Source organism: Electrophorus electricus, chromosome 1 (assembly GCF_041902795.1).
Source record: "Electrophorus electricus isolate QZ-2024a chromosome 1, ASM4190279v1, whole genome shotgun sequence".
Taxonomy (NCBI): Eukaryota; Metazoa; Chordata; class Actinopteri; order Gymnotiformes; family Gymnotidae; genus Electrophorus; species Electrophorus electricus.
Window position 1 is genome coordinate 30667643 of NC_137497.1, and position 20304 is coordinate 30687946.

The window sequence follows — 20304 nt, forward strand, 5'->3', positions numbered from 1 at the left end:
AAAAAGTTTAAATTGACCAACGATTCACTTAAACCATTTATTTAGTATATTTTCTAAGTAATTTATGTACATTATGTACAAATATGTGATATATGATTTATTTTAAGACAAAACGTATTTACACAAAGCTATAATCAATTAGCACAATACGCGACACTTGAATCAGTAAATTATGGCATATGGGATTTCCATTGATTTTCAAAGATTCGCAAATGTTTCTACTTTAACACAGAACATCCTACTGCATATTAGGGAAACATGGGAATTTTTAATATATTTTAATGATGGGTACAATGACAGAGTGAAATGTTGGAGTAATAAGAGCTGCAGGTCTCACTGTAATCGTATCTCACCGGTGTATCATTAGGAGACCTTAAGGTTATGAACATGAAGCACTTCGTCGTAGCAGTTTCCAAAACGTTTGCATTGTTGTGGGGATCATTGTTGACACCGATGCGCCTGCGGATCCTAAACCGTTCACGAGCCAAAAGGGCTTCTATGTAGATTTTTACACATTTTTCTCTTTGTTGAAATTCTATCTACCCTCTGGGGCTTTCTGTAGTTGTTGCAAAGTCAGCACCAAGTGCATGGTCTTCTCGCAGTGAATTCAGGGATTAGTCCATAATCACCTTAAGAACTGCATGCCGGTTTAAAACCACACATCAAAGACTTCAGCTTCACTAACACTGAATAACATTTCGAGGTAAGAAACCCTAAATCAACCCATAAACCTTTCTTTCAGACAAGCCCACGGCGCTGCTTTTACTTCGCCGAAGGACTGCTAGTCCGTCGTAAGGTGATGCATCAAGCGATCGGCTTAACGTGCCCAGCTCGCGACTGACAGGAACTACGCCGTTCTCGAGCTGCCAGAGGGAGTGTGCTGTTCGCACGAGCTCGTTCAATTTGCGCTGCAATCAGGCGATAAGGTTTGACAGGCGAACAGAAGGAGTAAGATATGGAGCGGTAGAGACACTGACTTCAGAGAAAACCGCTTACGGGAGCGGATGGACGCAGTACTGGTCCACTAGCAGGTATTTTGGCTACATTCAGTATTCATTTTTTGACCGATATTGCAGGTTTAGGTTTATCGGCTATAAGGAGTTCTCAGAACGAGAGAGTGGTCATTGTGCAATAGGCTGAGTTCACTTGTGTTTTGAGGAAACGGGTCATTGTAACGCAGGACGTGTCCTGTCTGCCTTTTACGCCCTCGTAATACCAGCTGGCATTTTATAAAACGATACAATTTAAGGCTTTTATAGCTTCCGGCTTGCATATGAAACGTCCATAAGGAAAGCGACCATAAGGAACGACATTGGACATAGGCTTCCTCTATTAGCTCGCATTTATTGAAAGGAAACATTATTTTCAAGTGGGGTGTGACCTAGTACCAGCTTCTGCCTGCGAGCTCCATGCAGACTCATGCATAAATATTTTCAGACAGCCGTAAACATATCTGCATAAATAGCCTAAGAGGTATTTAGAGATTGACCATTAATCCAGCAGTTTAGAAAGTGTGCTCTCTTCAGTGAAGTTAACAAAGGTATCTATAGAAAATGTTTCATAGTCGCAGTATATAGCAGTATATAGATACGAATCGTTGGGTTATCTATTGTTAATATTGTTGTTAATATAAATACATTATCAGAACCATCAGAGCAAACAATGTGTGAAGAAACTCATTTTGTTTTGTAAAAGTTTTTTTTTCTTCCAATCACTAAATAGTGAGGCCTCTCTATCCCCTTGTCTTCCTGAAAAAGATCTATATCAGCACGGTAATCAAAATACCAGAGGGAGAGGAAAGAAAAGGAGTGTTCAGAATTCAAATTTGAAGTCACTGCTTGCCATGGGGAAATGTAAATTGTGTAAACAAATGAGCAGCCAGGGCCATTGACCACATCATGGCATAGTGCACCACAGCTTGCCTTTTCAGCCCTGTCTTTGCTTTCTTAACTAGCGTGTTCGTTTTCCTTTCCATAGCTAGTAGTACCATGCTCCCCCGAAGTATGCGGACAGCTGGGGTCGATCTGCCAGGGGTAGGGTCGAAAAAAGATGTGCCTCTCATCAGCTACCGGCCTTTACAGACAGAGATGGATAGTCGTTCTGACCAATCGAGGACAGAGTCGGACACCGGAGAACACGCCTCCTCACAGGTGATATCGTTGGTGATATTAGATACTTTATTGGGGGTGGGGGTTGCGGCATTTTTTTTGGTTAGGGTTTCGTCAGATAGTCAGAGTGGTGCAATTACAGTTTACCGCCAATACAAGACGGGGGGGGGCACTGTTAGTTCCACTTTTTTCACGTCACCTTTTAGCTATAAGGTAGTAAACAAATTTATTGAACAAACTGGAATATTGCTTGATCAATAGTTACCACTTACACATTGATCCTAGTGTATAAGGATAGTTTATATATAAATTAAGAAACAAAATCCATGTAATCTTTGTAGGTAATCAGCTTCTGTAGCTGGTTCTTGTCAAAAAAGCCCCAGAAATCATCTGTTTTGGAATGAAAGGGAAGTCAGAACTACAGTAACCTCATATGTTTTACACAATGACTGTACATGTTGCTTGAATTTTGCTTCTAAGTCTTAAGAAACTTAAGAGGAAGTTTATTTATTTATTTATTTTAGGTTGTAGCTTAGTGCACATGGATGTGTCATCTGACTTATTTTTAACGTTAATCTTCCCTTCTCACTAACAATGAGGCATGTCTCAACTTTTAACCCTCCTGCTGTGTACCAAGACTTTTTGCATCAGTTACACCTTTACGTAGGCTGTTTTTATTGCCGTTAGGCTTAATGAAGGATATAAAGGGCATTTCTCAGATTACCAGCTTTGAATGCAGAGTGTGAGGTTCCTTTAATTGCTCTGTAAACCATCTTGGGTGCTGAATCTACTGCTGTATTAATGCTGTGTACCCTTAGCAGCTTTAACACTGTGATTCTGTAGCCTAAAAAAAGAAGTCGCACTAACTCAAGAACATAGATTACTGTGGACTTTTCCCCCTCTGTTCCTGTCACATGATCCAGGCATCTTGTGGGCCTTGGGTAAATAATGTAGTGTGGTCCAGGGTAGAAGACAGTAGCTCTTTTGTACAGAGGGTGCTCAGATGACATGGTCAGGGCCATAGAACATTCAACAGGGTGCAGCTGGATGCACCCCCCCCCCCCCAAGTCATTAATAAAAAGGGCAGGCTGAATATATAGCTGAACATCTATCTTTGAGTCACCTCTGTGCGTGTGTGTGTGTGTGTGTGTGTGTGTGTGTGTGTGTGTGTGCGGAGTGCTGTGCTGTATAGCTGTTTAGGTCAAATTAAGCTCTGCTGACCCAGTTTAGCTGTGGGGTTCTCAGCCTGTTTTTGGGTTGTGGGTCACCATTTGTGTCTGTGCCTCTGCTAAATTAAGATGATGTCAGTGCAAAGTCTCTTACAGTATTACTGTATAGATGTTGATCACTATTCCAGTCATGGTAGTCAGACATAGTCCCGTGTGACTCCTCTGCTTCTGCATCAGGACCACACTCCCCTATTGCGGGAGTCAGGAGGGTACCCAGGAACACGGGGGGATTGTATGCACAGGCTGGGGAAGTGCGTCTTCTCCCCTTCTTCCCCTTCTTCTTCCCCTTCCCAGGCATCCTTCAGTTGGTGTGACGCTTCGAGGCAAACAGGATGTGGGGAAGGGGCACGATCAAACAGACGTTTATTCCACACATAAACGATACATATAACACAGCACACACACTATGTACACCCTAAACACCAACAAACCTACTACAACACAGGAGATATATATACACTCAAGACGATTACACATAATACAGAAGAGGTGGATGACACGAGAGAGCGTGGCAACATGGACGAACACACACACACACCAAGACGTTTGAGGAGGGGGCGGGGCCATAACGTGACACAGACAAATATGTAACAGAGAGAAGTGCCCGGTAACATCACTAATGAACATGATCACACAGAGAGGATAAGATAATCCTGGATCAACACTTTTATTCTGAGTCATTTATTGAATCTGGGATGTGAGCTGGGGGTGAGGGTGGGGGTGGATTCAGTGTGAGAAGATTGAAGAGCAGCCTGAACAGACAGGAAGGAAGAGGAAGAGGAGGTTTTAAGGAGGGAATAAGAGCAGAAACATGGGAGCTGTAAATAACCCCCTGTAATGTATTTATGATCAGAGTGCAGCCGTAAAGATAAGCCCTTCAGAAGAATGAAGTTACTGTACACTTAGTTACAGTTAGTAGTTGTGCTGCGGATTCACAGCGGAAAAGTGTTACGTCTAATATAAAAAACTAGGGACAGAAACTCGGTTATTATGTTGAGAAATGCATTTAAGGTTCAAGACCTTTATCCTGTTGTTTTTGCCCCAAGGTTGCGGTTAATTCGGGAGGGTAAGGGAAAAGAGAGCGAGAGAGTGAGTGAGAGAGAGAGAGTATAGAGGGAAAATAGGCACTATGACACAACAGTATGTCCTGTTTCCTGTGTTTGTCCACACTTATTATGTACTTCCTGTAGCCAGAGAAAGGAGATGGAAACAGAGAGACAAGGTTGTTTTGACTTTGGACTATGGAAACAACACTGTTTGAAAAGCAAAATGTGTTGAAGAATTCTCATTAGATTCTTTAAAAAAAAGGCATCACACTAACAGACTGCACAAAGTTAACAATAAAACAGTAGATACAGATATACATCCACAACTAGGATCCCACCTGAGCCTCAGTGTGATCTCTGGGGCTTGTCTCATTTCTACCAAGGGGAATATCTTTAGATATGCTAGTATGCAGTTTTTCAATCTTCAACCAATGTGTGCACTTACACAGCAAAATTCTCACTGTTGATTTAACACATATAGGGTTTCTTTATTTCCAGTTGGACCTAAATGAACACTATAGTTTCTTAACTGTGGATTTTATTTAAACCATGGGGATTTTGCTGTGTAATGTAAATCCAATGAAACAATTTGATATCTAAAAGATCAGACAGGGTGATTTGGTTGAATTTCTTCTGAGAGTTTTTGTTAAAAGTGCTGCTGCAAACAAATCCTGCTTTGCTCCTATTCTTGATTTGTTATAACTGTTCACATGAATGTGAAAATCCTTATAAATGCATTATTGGAGGAACATACTGGGGAAAAGTTAATGATTATTATTAACAAATTAAAGACACAACAAACAGCAGACCACCGTTGGCTGGGTTAACAGTCCTCTCCCTGCTGTGTCAATATGTTCTGTTTAACTAGTCTGTTTCATATAAAAACAAATTGCCACAGCTTAGATGTGCTTATAATCATCATTTATGAGCAGCTATTAACCTGAAACATACAAATGTACATTGGGTGCTTATATTTCTCCAGACATTAGGGAATTCTGTTTGTAAAACAATAGTCTCAATAGCTTCCCTTGTGTCCTTTGCACTACGGTCAAACAGGTTTGTCAACTTTGGTGGAGAGAGAAAAGGGGTGAGAGTATGACCAGGTATGAGACACAGAATGAAGGAGAGAGAAAGAAAGAGAGCAATGGCTGCAGGGACCATTTGTGCAATCCAGCATGTGCATGAGTGAGTTACGGGTGTGACCATGTGACGTGTTCTGTAGGAGTTGTCTTAGTGACAAGCTCAGGTGTGTTTGTAGCGCCATGCCACAGAGTGCATGTGAGAAAAGGACAAAGAGACCACTCAAGCAGACAGCGGTTTGAGAACAAATGAAATAGACAAAGAGATCTTATTGATCTCATGTAGACGTGTGAAGGAGGCAGCGATCGCTCGTGGGGCTGTGTGCGTTTCCAGGAAGTTGGCAGGCTTTTTCCAGTCTGGGCTTGTCGAGTAAGTTAGCGTTCCCATTTTTGATTACCTAGTTATTGGAAGTGCACCTTTGTTAAACTTCACTGTAAACATGAAAAGCAGACACAAGGCTTTTGGATTAATGGGTTTTGTCTATATGTGATAGTTTGAACAGGCACCATTATGCTTGTTGCTCAAACAGAGTTTGGGGTAATACATTTTTGTAGTGGTTGGGTTAAGAGTTCCTTTTTTGTGGGCCACTATAGATTGTTTCTGATTAAAGTAGTATAAATCTAAGTGTACTTTGGACATGAATTGGACCTGAACTGACATGATGACATCACCTGCTTATGTTTTTATTAAAAAAACACCATCATGTATTAGTAAGTAATTTAGAATTTTCAATGTTGCATGTCTGTTGCATGTCTGATGCATCGGGAATTGTGATTTGTTTGTGTATGGCCATGAGATCATGCTTTCTGTCTCATGAATACTTCATGATGGAAAATCATTGCCAGTGCCCAGAGCAATGCGAAAGAGGCATCAAATAATACATGACTGTGTTGCTGTAGATCTGCAGGTCTCCGGACGTTCTGTCCTTGTGATAATGGCATTGTTGGGACAGAGCCTTAATTTATGTGGATCTCAGCCTGCATATAAGGCAAGATTCTCCAAGCAGTCCATTCATGTTTGACAGTGTGGAAATATGATGGATTGCCAGAGTGTGCTCTGAGGGCCTTCATGTCAAATACTATACACTATGCACTTTTATGGCCTTGCCTCAGTGTGAATACAACAATTGTTTCAGTGAAAATGGTCTTTTGTCACAGTTTGCCTGTAAGTTTGTCACGGCTGTGGTATACTCTGGGTTTTTACTTGCTGCGCATGAGTTATAGGGTGATTTAAGGTCAGGGATTAAGGGGCCAGCCATTCCCAGCTTTGACATGGAAAAAGCATTTTCAAATGCCTATGCCAACAGATAAGTTTCTCCCATCAGTGGTCTTTTAAGTGCAGACACTTCCGGTGGTTTCGCACAGCATCTGCAAACGGGACGTTTTGGATCAGTGCAAAGGTCAGTGCTGCCCTGAACACTGTGCCCTCAACACAGTGTTCAGTGCTGTCTTCTGTATGATTCACAGGTTGAGGCTTCCCCAATGAAGACCACTTGGTACTGTCCACTCAACCTAGTGAGCGTCCCTTCCCCTACTCAGAAGAATCGTTTGTACAGATCAAAATTCACGGCCATCTAAACACTGTTATTATCGCTGTTGCTGTTTTTCATTTTTGTTATTGTCTTGCCCTGTTTCAGTCCACTGTGTCTGAGAAGGAGGAGGATGGCATCATTTACACAGTGACAGACAAACCCCAGCATGGAGGCCCCAGTCTTCAGGTAAGCCCCTCCGTACACTGCATGCTACTGACAGATCTACCTCCACACCAGTGCTGCTTCAATCACCCGACACCAGTCCAAACATAACAACTCACTATCCTCACCCACCATGACTGCTGCTACTTAGACTGCTCCACTACCAGCTCACCAAAGCTACTGTCTACTGCAGTAACACTGGTGACTTCATGCAGGTGCAGCTAATGATCTTCCCCCCATAGAAGACTCATGTTCATCATCTTCTTCCTTCTCTCTCCCCTAGTTTTCAGGCCACCGCACCCAGTGTGTGAAGGCCGGCACGGAAGAGAAGCTGGTTCTTCACCTCATCCACTCCTCCTCTATGGACGACTCCTCCTTCATCTCCATCTTCCTCTCCACTTATCGCTCCTTCACCTCCACGCAGAGGGTGCTGGACATCCTAACAGACAGGTAGAACCTGCGAGTCTAAGGGACAGGGCGAATGTGTTCCCGGCTGTACTCGCCGGTAAGATTTATGCTTAGAAACACTATTGAAAGAGCTGCATGACAAAGTAATAACTGTGTAGGTTTTGTATTTTTTGTATGTTGCAAACTCCAAGCAAGTCACCTCCAACAAGTTTCATACGTTTTTCCTACCTTGCCTTGCCATTTTGAAATTGAAACAGCTTTTCATTTTTCACATTGTAGCATGATGCAAAGTGGACTGCATGCTATGCAGTAGGTTAAAAGGTAAAGATGGCAGTGGTGCTTCATTGTGCCAGTCCTGCAGAAAAGCTTCACATGAAGTTGGCAAAATCTTTGATGAGATGTATCAGCATTTATAGTAACTGCTTCATACACTTTCAGACACTTGCATTTCCTCACATAAAAAGGCAATGCACGTTTCATACGCAGTGGTAATTCGACGTGCTTTACATAATCAACAAGAGAGCACAGATCTTAAAATAATACATTTAAGTAGACATAAACATAAGAAAATATTTAAAATAAATGAAATAGACATATGTAAAAGAAAAGAATAAAAAATACAGCTTAATGCAAATGTACAAATTTAGTTAAAGGCCCAAGAGAACAGAAATGCTTTTATTCTGTATTGAAAAATAGGGAGGTTTCAACATATAAGGTTTCTGTCTTTACTCAGGCTGGGAAATCCACCAGGGGAGAGCAACAGTCCAACTCGTCAGGCTTTCAACAAGTAAGCACATCTGCTTAAATAATCAAACTGCAATAGCAATATTACAAATGATCACATGATTCTTGTGCTGGAGCAGACCTAAAAGTCTTTAAGTCTGCTAATTGGTATACCTGCCCTTACATCCTGAAGCTTATAAACAAGTGTTCCTTGACACCAACCACTGACTACCCCAAACAATACAGTTGGACTGCAGTCCTACAAAAACTCACCTCAACTAATAAATATGAACCAAGCCTTTAATTAAATGAATCAGTACTGCTTTTTGCAGGAAACTGCCTAGAATGTGTAGCTTGGTGGTCTGGAGTCTGAGAAACCAAAATTTAAATTGTTAGACTCCTGTTCCTCAAAAACAATGGAAATGGAAATCATAGCACATTTTCCTTCCTTTGTGCGACATATTTCTAACTGAACAGGATATTGTGGTGGGACTGAAGTTTATGCATTGTGATTTGATTGGATTATGAAAACAGAACATTATTTTATTGGTTAATTTTAGCTTTTCCAGCCTTTCTTTTGTAGCAAGAAATCAGAAGACATTCTAAGTGAGCAAGTCAATGCATTTTGATTCAGGATTAAGGATAATATATTATGTCTTTGAAATGATGATACTGGTGAGTCATACATGACCAAAAAAACACAGGCAAAAACTAACAAGGCAAAAAAGGTTAACATTTAACACAAAATGGGTGTGTGTGTGCAAATTGGTGTGCATGTGTAAAGTTGTGGCTTGTGTGACACTGAGGTTGGCCCTGTCTATGTGTCATGTCAAGGGCTGTGTGCACCATCTTCAGCACGTGGCTGAGCGAGTACCCAGAAGACTTCCTGTCACTGGGGGAGCCGACACGCCTTTTGCGTCTGACCCCTCTGCTGCCGGCTGAAGAGCCCGGGGCCGACGTCAGGGGCAGGCTGCTCAAGATCGCAGAGGAGCTGAGCGAGAGGTCCCTAATCGCAGATCACCTTCCAGGTTAGGCCACAAACCCAGAACAGGATCTTCATTCAAGTGCTTTCAGGCTTACAGGGCCAGATGTTTTGTGGAAACGCAGAATTTCTAAAAATGTTCTCTCAAAATTCTTCGAATTAGCTCAGCAGAGCAAAAATAATTTGAGATCTACTTCAAAGCATTCAAAATTAGGTCACTTAAAATGAGATCATTTGAGGGCACGTTACACTGCATAGTGCTGTTTTCTTATTTTAATTTTAGGATAAAATTTTCTGACAATTGTTTGAATTCAGTATATGTGTCGTGCAGATTCTTCAAACACTTCGCCCCAGACCTCTCCTCCTGAACCGTCAAAGTTTGATGCCACCAGCATCCTGGGATTCCCATCTAGTGTGATAGCCGAGCAGCTGACCAAGATCGAGACTGTGAGGCTGCCCCCCACACTAGGATCTGATGTTATCGCTCTTTGCATATTTATCATATTCATCAGCTTTTCTTGTCCTTTAGGAGCTGTTTCTCAGGCTGGTTCCCTACCACTGCCTGGGTTCGCTCTGGTCCCAGCGCGATAAGAAGGGAAAAGAAGGTCAGTGCTGGTCGGTGCGAGCGACGGTGCGGCAGTTCAACCGCCTGGCCAATGCCGTCACAGCCTCCTGTCTGTGGCAGACGGACCTGAAGACCCAGCAGAGGTCACGCCTTCTGGAGAAATGGATCAGCGTAGCTGAGGTCCGAATATGCTGAGTCCTGCGGATCTTCAAGGGTCACAGTGCAATGCCAGAACTTGTTATGCGACACCCCAAACATCTCTAATCATCTGGCTTTATTTTTCTGGTGCCTCCTGGACAGGCATGTCGAGCCAGGAAGAACTTCTCATCCCTGTATTCCATCGTGTCAGCCCTGCAGAGTAACCCCATCCACAGATTGAGGAAGACCTGGCAAGAGACAGACAGGTCTGTGCCTGATCTCCACAATGGTGCCGGATCACACAGTAGAAAGCACATGTAGCCAAGGAATGTGAAGAAGCTAAATTATATTAAAACTATGTGGAGAGGGAAAAGAAATGCTGAAAACTGCACATAGTTGTCTCCGTCATAATACTGCTGTTTCTTTATCTGTTTTTTAGGATCTTTAAAATTAATTTTAATGTGGAATAGCATTAATAAGTCATAGCATGAAAGTCTATGTATGTCTCCTGATTGTGTACAGGTTTCGTGTCTGTTGGGTGTGGTGTCTTGGTTCGGTGTAGGGTTAAGCAGACAGCTGACTGAAAGGTCACGCTATGTGTTAATGTGTTCTGATAGGGAGGCGGTGAAACGCTATGAGGAGCTGGCTTACATCTTCTCCGAGAAAGACAACTACTCCCAGAGTCGCGAGCTGCTGAAAGAAGTGAGTCGTGACCGAACACAAAGACTCTTATTCAGATGCCAGGCTGCTCTTCCCAGTCAGCTGAAGATCACATATACGCCTCCACAGAGCTGGCGAATGCAGGGCTGGCCAAAGTGCGGTCTGCTCTTACTGAGCGGGGGCTGTCACAGGCCATCTTCGTGCTTAACGGCCGACGGCGACAGTGACAGAGAGCGCGGTGAACTGGTAATGAGGGACAGTAAGGCTAGGAAATATGATGACACATAGAAAAAGCTATTTAATGCCAGTCATGCAAGATCATGTAGGCAGATGTGTTTCGTTAGTCTGAGCTGTCAGCAAGTTTAAAAGGTGTTAGTAGGTATTAGTTTAGAGCATTTGTCTCTCCCTGTTAAAGACAGTTTTGAGTGTGAGGTAGCTTTTTGGTGACTTTAGAAATTGATCTAGTTATTTTTGCATTCAGTTAAATATGTATTTATTTACTACATGTATTGATTTACTACACTGATACAGCAATGGTGTTATTGGCCTTGTGAGGAAATAGGAACTCTAATTCCAATGAGCCCTCAATCCACACACAATAACTGGATTGTTTCTAGGTTCAAGGCAGCTACCCCTAAAGGGTCATTACACTAAGATTATATTTCATTACAATAATTCAGAATTCTTCCCATATTTTAATTGTTCATTTTGCACTATACATCCTTTATAGCAATAAATATTTACAAGTTTTTAGTTAACAGCACTTTTTTAAAAATACTGATCACATGTGGCCTGCTAGTCCATGATAATAGTTTAATAATAGTCTTCTACAGGAGGGAACTTCCAAATCATCTAACACAGATCATAAAGTCAACAACAGAAGACACACGGTGAGTATTCCCAGTACGTATGTTAAGTCGCAAACGATTCACCCAGAACTGAGATAATAGCAGGGTGAAGAGTAATGCTCTCTCCCACTATGCAGTCCAGTGCACAGGGCACTGTACCATACCTGGGCATCTTCCTGACTGACCTCACAATGCTGGACGCCGCCGTAAAAGACAGATTGGAGGTGAGACGGACCACCCTCCGTGCACCTGCTTGTTTGTACACTTTTAAAAACATAGCTGGAAAGCAACAAGCCTCAGCAGCGTGCTGCGGGAATACCGGCATATCCAGCTGTGAATAAACATTTGTTTTTCTCCCCTCAGAATGGCTACATCAACTTTGACAAAAGGCGACGGGTACATATTAATCGTTCATTCGTCATTCGTCACTGGAATCGTTTGCGAGACCCATGAGTTATGGGGAAGTTGATTTTGCTTTTTTCGCCTCAAAGGAGTTTGAGGTCCTTGCCAAAATCCGACTGCTCCAGTCATCCTGCAGAAACAGCACTTTCCGAACAGACGAGTCATTTTTGCACTGGTACCACAGTGTGCCTACACTAACTGAAGAGGAAAGGTGAGTGCAAATTTGTGTTGTCATCGGTTTCATTTGAATAACGTGCAATTGTATAATGAAGATTTAAATAGTGAATGTTTGATGCAGCTACAGACTGTCCAATCAAATTGAGCCCCACGGTGAGCCAAGTCCTGGACGTGTACCACACCCGATGGTGGTCATCACGGAATGTGCTGAGTAAACTTCACCGCACACTCACATGCTCACTTTATCATCCGTCATGCCCCCACTCACCATTAATGGAATCCTCCAAATGCACTCAACACTTGTTTCATAAAAATCATAATGTATCTCAGAGGTCAGTTCCTACAAACAGCCTTTTAAAGTTACCTGTCACACTTTTGACACTTTTACATTATTTCAATACTTTTTAGAACAATATAAACAACATAAACTTCAAGTGCTTAAAATTCGAGGCAGTGATATTAGATACAATGGCACAATTTCTCCCTAGGATATAATTTTCAAGGTTTCAACTTACATTCATTCAGTTTCTATGACTGAATGGTAGTGTGGAGCAAAGTTTCCCAATTTTTGTAGTGGGACAAAGGAACTCCATATACAGGCACTGTATAAAGTATCTGCAGTGTATGCAAAAATCGACATGTTTGTGTGTGTGCTGTCTTCCAAGTCTTCCCGCTATTAGTGTTCTTTGTTTGGAAACTCCATGGTTTTCTGTCTGTTCAGGATAAATCCTGTAAACAGCACACCTTGCTGAGTGCAGTTTGTGACAAATTGGATTGTTCTGTTCTCCATTTTCTTTCTGGCTCTCTCTTTCTCTAAGTGCTCTCTCCGCTGTGACAAGCTCTGTTGTTGATGCTGATGGAATATTTGATTTCCCCTCGCCTGTCAATCACTTGCTCTCCAGGCTTGCCAAGGTAATGACCAGAAAGTGTGCTGCAATTGGATTACATTGCTCTTCTGGTTTATTTAAGATGTAATCTCTATTTCCACAATCAGCACTTTTTTGGAGTTATGCTGTTAGTTTTTTTAATTGTTATTGTTATTTATTTATTTTATTTTTTTTGATGGGGAAACCATTGAAGGTCTTTGTTCTGATCCAGTTCATCATTCATCCTGGAATTTTACATGGTTGTTAAAAATATACAGAAGAGCAATTTTTTTTTTTAACTTTGCTCTTCTGTGTCTTTTTATCTCTTTTTGCCTCCATGGACCACCTTAAATTCTTGTTTATGATGTCAGTAAGTATCTTTACCATTATCCCTCTATTACCACAACCTGTTATTTCAGCATATGAAATCCCCCTCCGTTTCCTGTCTGGATGTTGATTCGTCCCCACCGCCCAATGATCCCACCCCCTCTGCACTGACCACACCCACTAATGTCGTCAAATCACATCGTCGCTCTGTCTCCTGTGGAAACACTCCCTCCAATAACACTCCAGGGGCAGGGCCAGATATGAGAATCCTCAAGATACGGATGGATTTACAAGATGGAAATTTATATCGAAGCATTCTGGTACTGTCACACAGCATTTGCATGCATCTACATGAATTATATAGTGTTAGTAGTAAGACACATAAAAAAAGCACCCTTGAGTTTGAGAAAGATGCTATATAAATGCAACTAATAATAATAATAATAATAATAATAATACACTTAATGGACACATAATGTCCACTAGCAAAACAAATCTGTACTTCACTGCTTCATCCTAGTGAGGAATTCTGAAAGATTTTGATGTTTTGATTGTGATGGGGGTTTATCTTGTGACACATTTCTCTACCTGCTCCATTGTCCCAGGTCACCAGTAATGACAAAACTCCCACTGTAATCAGCACTGCATTAGAAAAGCATAACCAAGAACCCTGCCAGGCCTCCAAATATGAACTCATCCAACTGCTTCCTGAAGGAAAAGGTACACTCACACCTTTTCCTTTTCCTTTACATCCTTTCCTTTATTCAAAAAAAAAAAAACCTGACAATTTAGCAAAAAAAAAAAAAAATGCTACCATGACAAACATGTTTTCATGTTCTGGTATCTTCAGTCCTGTCACTAATATCTTTGTTAAGTAATGTAAAGGAAAAAATGCTTTTTATCTGAAACTTATGGGGATTGTCTCCATAACTGCATTTCTTGTGTTTTTTCCCCCAATGGACAGAATTGACGATACCTGCAACTGGAAATGTCTTCTATGCTATGAGCTCAGCTAGCATGGACTTCCTCTTGAGAAGACAAGGGGGCAACACACCAATTGGCTCGCCATTACTACACAACGAGACCAGCGCAACGTTTCCTCGCATCAAGGCTAAGGGGCGGAGACTGGTTCGAACACTCTTTTAACATCCGAACAATATTTGTGCTAGTTAAAGTCAAACACATATAAATATTAAAGTGGCAGTACCTATCCTGAAGCCCTATGGTATGGAAACAGTATATAACGACCAGCTAACAAATACATCCAGCTAAAACGTTGCACTTTTTCTTGCATTTCACAGGTTCAACTTTTTCAAGTAAGACACTTTTGAGAATAGTGACATTTTACCGATGTCATAGCTCATTCAGGGCACCTTTCTACCTCTACAGTAGTGAAAACATTAGCTTCAGCTAATCCATCAAAAGACCACAGATTACAAACATGAATGAAACCACAACAGAACAATAATGTATGGGCACTTAAGGGTACGTACCATGCAGGTTAAAACATGCCTTACAGTGAACTGTTAATAATAGGATACTGTTTACCACACTGCACCCACACAACAACTTCCTTTAAGGTGCTCTATAAAAAAAAGACACAAAAACACTGCCGATCTTGTACTTTCTCATCAAATATGCAAACATACACTTTGAATGATACAACTGTGATTGTGGCTATGTCAGATGTCTATTACTCAAAAACAAATGAATATGGAATAATCCGCCATTACTGTCCAACGTTACTTCACTTATTATGGTTTCATATGCACAGTCATTAAGATCACTTACTTAAAGTAAATAAAGTGGGTGTTAGGCTGCTCAGCTATTAAAACAGCCTGACACTGCCAGGACACTCACTGAGAAATGCAACACTAAGTCATTCCCTTTGCATTATTAAACTAGATCTCATCACACTGTTGGCTCTGCTGTAGTATGTATACAGTAATTGGGTATGTAGCTTTGAAACAAGCTCACTCTTCAGCTCCTATGAAGCCTGTGCTGCTACCAGTATCTCATGATGCTCTTGAAGTCTCTTAAGTTCTGAAGCACTTGAGGTATTAGTGCAGGTCAGAGGAGCTGTTTCCATTCTGTGTGAATGTTTGTGGTGAAGTGCCTTACTATTGGCTGCTCTTGCTTCTTTGCAAATATAACAACTCTGTCGTGCTGCTCAGGATAAGCTGTTGTTCAGTTCTGTATAGTCAAAAGCTGGATTCTGACACATTTATGCATTATATGCCACCTATTCTTGTATGCAATAAATTTTCATTTTGATACATATTGGCTTCAGAATTTCATCATAGAATGAATGTTCTAAATGTATCAGAACGTTCATCATCCATTTTATTTTACCGAATACTGCTAATGTATTCCACATGAAATCACAGCTGCCATTAAATTTAATTTTTACCATATAAATTGTTTATGGCCTAGAACAGTTTACAATATGTACTGCAGTCCATAGATAATCGAGAAAGTGACAGTGTTTGTTGTTTTGCTTTTGTACAGTAAGCACATTAGATCTTTGTTTTGGGAGCTGGACCTTCTGTCTTCACAAGAAATGCACGTTCAGGTCAACTGATTGCCTTGGCCAGTCAAGAACATTCCGCCCTGAAAAACTTCCAACATTGCTTCAGCACTTTGTCTTTGCTCTTTGTCTTGCTGCTTCATGCAGAGCCAGAATTAATCTGTCTGCTGCCATCACACCATCACTAACACTAGTGCAGTCTTCTGCTGTTACTAAGCTTAGCAGTGCATTTTAACAGTATACCACTCTCATTACCAGCCACACGATGGTCTGTTCTGTGCATATTTTTGGTCTATGGTCCTTGTGTTGAGAGGCAACAGGAGGAGAGTGCCACATCTGGAGCCAGTGCTAAACCTTCTTTTGACTGATTGTTGTCATTTTAAATGGGAGAACTATACGTAAAAAGAAATATAGTAGCCACACTGTTCAGCTTGGGAACATGTACCTTTAGATTAAAGCTGACAGTCAGCACTTTAATGTCACAGTAGTTGTTTTAGACAAGGTGCTCAAGTATAGGGCCAAGACAATGAAAGATATAATTCTCTAATTACTTAATGGATTTCAGTATACATGAATATACATTTAGAAAAATACTGTTTGAAACATTTATTGTTTTAAAGGGGGGAGGGTGCATTTAATGCTTGTGTGAGAAGGTTTAGTTTTCAATATTGACAACAAACAAACAAAAAATTTGTTTAATTATTAAAGTGTGCAGCAATATGTAATATGTAGTGACCGATTCCTAAGGTTTAAGAGCTGTAATTCTTTCAAAAATTTGTTTGTACACCAGTCGGAACACCACCGATAGTTGTCTGCATCAGGTTTCACAAAGTGTCCTAGATCTTTCTATGATCTCTATTCACCCGACATTCATTTATTTTAAAAAGTGTGTCTTTGTACACGCAGAACAACAAATCCCAGAAAAGCATCTGATATGATTGCCAAATCAAAACTAAATATGCCTTTTTAAATAGTTCTGATTACGTCCCATACCAAAAGCTCAAATATTAACCAAAAGCTATACTTATAAAGAATACAAATGGTATGGTTTCAAAAAGACCTCAAAATCAAAGTTTCAAAAGTGCATTAACTGCAGTTCAAGCCCTTACAGATGATCACTTGCCACCTCCAGTGTTAATTTTAATAAACAAAAGGCATATCTGATTATCATATTAGCAGATATTGCAGTAATCTTACACTTGCTTATTAAAATGACAAGTGAAAAAAACAGACATTAAAGCTTTTAATTTCTTTATCCCATGAGAAAAACAATACAAAAATCACCTTTATATGTTATGTATTTGTTATTATTCTGTAGAATATCATTATTGTGCAAACTACAATAAATCAATGGCAAACTACAATAACCAGTGAAAACCAGTAGTATGTGCACCAATGGTTTTTACACCCTATGGATTACACATAGGCCTGTCTCTCTCTCTCTCTCTCTCTCTCTCTCTAAGAGTCAGTGATACAGAGAAGTGTCACACTCCCCCACCCCCCCCGTACACAAATCGCACTGCAGCGCTGCTGTGCGGTATGCCTTCCACACGACGGCGTTCAGATGGCACACTGTCCCGCCCCCTCTATTCTCCTCTGCCTCATTTCGGTTGATGTCCCCAACGCAGACCCAGCCCCCAGGGCCGCCCCCTGCAGCACTCACTGCCCACTTGGAATGGTCCTCTGTGGTCTTGAAGGTGATCTGCCCGCCAGGTGAGATGAAGTGTACATTCAGCACCGTCCAGCTGGGGGAGCAGTCAGATGAGAGGACACCGGTGGAGCGGTGCCAGAACTGCACCAGCAGGTCAGACTGCAAAGTTGGAGCCACCCATGAGTGGTACAGGTCTGGGCATGACAGCACGGAGATGTTTAGTTTAACAACACCAAGTGGATTGCGTGGGCGCATAGACAGGAACAAGATCAAAAGAATGGAGTCAAAAGAGTTTTAACACAATAGTACGTCTCTCAAATTATGTTAGAGCAAGTTAGTTGTGGTTTCCTCACTCCTTTGAGCGGCATGAGCAGTCTTTGCTATGAATTTATTCAAACAGGTTATTCTAGAACTATTTGGCACTGATATTAAAGGAATATACTATAGTTTTTGCTTTAATTCCTATTCTCTCTGCAGAATGATGCTAACCTGAGTCAAATAAAAGCCTTACCATCCTTGAAAGAAGCTCCTTTAGCAAAGCTGATGAACTCCTGCCCAGCCAGTGACAAGAGGGAGACGCTCTGATTGGCTGAGGAGTAGGAAGCAGGTGAGGTGCTGTAGTTGCCCCGCCCCCATTTGCTCTCTTTGCATAGTTGAAGCATAGTGGGCACCGAGGTGGCCAGTGTCTCTGGGACATCACAGTCGTAAACATGAGGTTGGTTGATTTTGAGCTGCTGACCTGATGAAAACATCACAATCGTAAACATGTGGTTGGTAGATTTGGAGCTGCTAGCCTGATGTTTATGATCAGGCCATTTACAATGTAGTTTGATAATTTGTGTATTTGTTTATAAGAAAGGAATGCAGTGTAATAACAGTTATGCTTTATAAAGAAACTTATTTTAATATTCAAAGCAGAGGGCGGCATTAATTTTTGCAGGAGTCATTTGTGTAGCATTAAATGTCTTACGGCATATTTGCTGTTTATCTTTTTGCATAGTATCAGATATTTAATTGTAAATAATATATAATGTATAATGTTTGGACTGCAGTAACCAATAATATTCACTGTTAAACTGGCAATCTGTGTGGACAATTCTGTACAGACTGCAATCAAATCGAAACCGTTAGAAGTCACTATCACAACAACATATGGTGGTGAAATACTGAAGTGTCACCAGTACAATAATACACACCTGATGACAAAGCCTAACCTGCGGCTCAAAAAGAATGGCACTGTCACTATGGTTACAGTGCCATTTTAAATGAATTACACTCTCAGTAACTATGGCAACAGCACACTATTGCGCAATTTGCTCTTTAAGCTTAAGTGATCAATGGAGAGGGTTCCATGATGCTCCACAGAAACAGGCAGAGTAGAAGATGGCATCAGACATTTTAAAAAAGCAACATCAATTCTGCACTGAACCTGCTCTGCATTGGAGTCATGCAAACAGAACGTCCCTATATTCAAATCATGTCTGATTGAGCTCTACAGTCTGGCTCAGTTGAATTCTCCTGAATGTCCTTACACTCCGGAGCCTCACCTATCGTCTCGAAGCGCTTGAGAGGGTAGGTGACACAGATGAAGTTTTGCCCATTGGGGATGCCACTGCTGGGGTAGGAGAAGCGCCCCTCGGCCTTCCGCGGCGCAAAGTGGGGCGTGCTGTGGACCAACCAGTAACCTTGGCTGCTGTCGAAGAGGACGATGCCTGGCACAGATGGAAGCAAGGTGTGCTGAAGACAGCACAAAGGTTTACACTTCACCCCCACAAACTGCAGTCATGTTTGCAGCACCAAAAAGCCAAGTTTTTAAACACAAGAGCAAAAATGAGTTCAATTGCCTTGACCCAGAAGCTTAAGCCTAGACTACAAAAAATCACTGAAGTTATTGCCAATTGCCACTGCTTAATATTTAAAATTTGAAATATTCAATCAAAGCAAAATTAAAACAAGAAAATACATTGACAGGCTTGAATAAACCTGCATGCATAGAAAATCCATCACACAAATAATTATTCTTTAGTGCATTATCAGTACTTATCAGTGCATCTCTACTGCAGGTTTAAGGATTTCCAAATCTATGAGGAAATCTACAGCAAAAAGTATTTGTCATTCTCCTCCCGCACCTTTGGTGTGGCCTCCACGCCTCCCTTCATTGTCCACACTGTGCTGTTCTGGTGGCTGGTCATTGTACAGGATATATCCAAGTTCACCTTTCTGCAAAATGAAACACCAACACACACCTGGTATTTTCCAGTACACTGGAGATCTCTCGCTAAAGGCCCTATGATAAGCATGCATGTGGTAAAAGAAAAACATCTACGAAAAGTGGTATTACAGTATAAAAATAAGAGCTCATGGATGCAGCATTCTGAGCTCATGGTTGCAGCTGCATAAATCAGACAAATAAGAAAACATACTTTTGAGTTACAACCTAAACATGTGCCCTCAGTCAAAATTTCAGTTCTACAAAAAAGAAAACCTAGATTCTTGTCAGCAAAATTACAACTGTGGGGGAAAAAACACAAAAGTGAAACTAATTACTGCCAGTGCAACTGGGACTACAAACTGTGCGGTACGGCCTGCCTACCTCGTAAAGTGGGCTCACAGTCCTCCCCAGGGCACCTGTGCTATCTCCCACCAGCACGCTACCATCCACCCATTGCTCATTCTGTTCCCCCAGCAGTAGGTACCTCAGACCCTGTTCTGGTGGTTCTTCGTGCAGACGGGGGAGTTTGTAAAGGTAAAACCTGGAGAAATAAAAGAAAATGAGACACAGAAAAGTCTTAGGATTTAGGCTCTGTGTTGGTGCTGCTGTGAAAATGATTGTGAATGCATAAGGAACGCAATTTCAAATGAGCATGTCCTTTA

At 41.4% G+C, this 20304-nt stretch overlaps 1 protein-coding gene across 3 annotated transcripts; it reads left to right on the forward strand.

Annotated features, from left to right (window-relative positions):
• Positions 1–793: 793 nt before the first annotated feature.
• Positions 794–18141, forward strand: rgl2 (ral guanine nucleotide dissociation stimulator-like 2). Of its 3 annotated transcripts, XM_081714597.1 has the most exons (22): positions 800–1031; positions 1978–2150; positions 6930–6977; positions 7100–7180; positions 7440–7606; positions 8298–8351; positions 9122–9315; positions 9601–9716; positions 9799–10014; positions 10135–10238; positions 10590–10674; positions 11466–11522; positions 11618–11704; positions 11844–11876; positions 11972–12093; positions 12181–12270; positions 12878–12971; positions 13345–13572; positions 13858–13972; positions 14217–14380; positions 17408–17583; positions 17908–18141. In XM_081714597.1, exons 2-22 carry the CDS (start codon positions 1989–1991, stop codon positions 17921–17923), a joined length of 2409 nt encoding a protein of 802 aa, XP_081570723.1. In that variant the 5' UTR covers positions 800–1031; positions 1978–1988; the 3' UTR covers positions 17924–18141. The 3 variants fall into 3 exon arrangements, with proteins under 3 accessions (XP_026856926.3, XP_081570723.1, XP_081570730.1); XM_027001125.3 differs by lacking the exon at positions 17908–18141 and having other exon boundaries at positions 794–1031; positions 17408–17817; XM_081714604.1 differs by lacking the exons at positions 800–1031; positions 1978–2150; positions 17908–18141 and adding an exon at positions 2228–5832 and having other exon boundaries at positions 17408–17821.
• The last annotated feature ends 2163 nt before the right edge of the window (positions 18142–20304 follow it).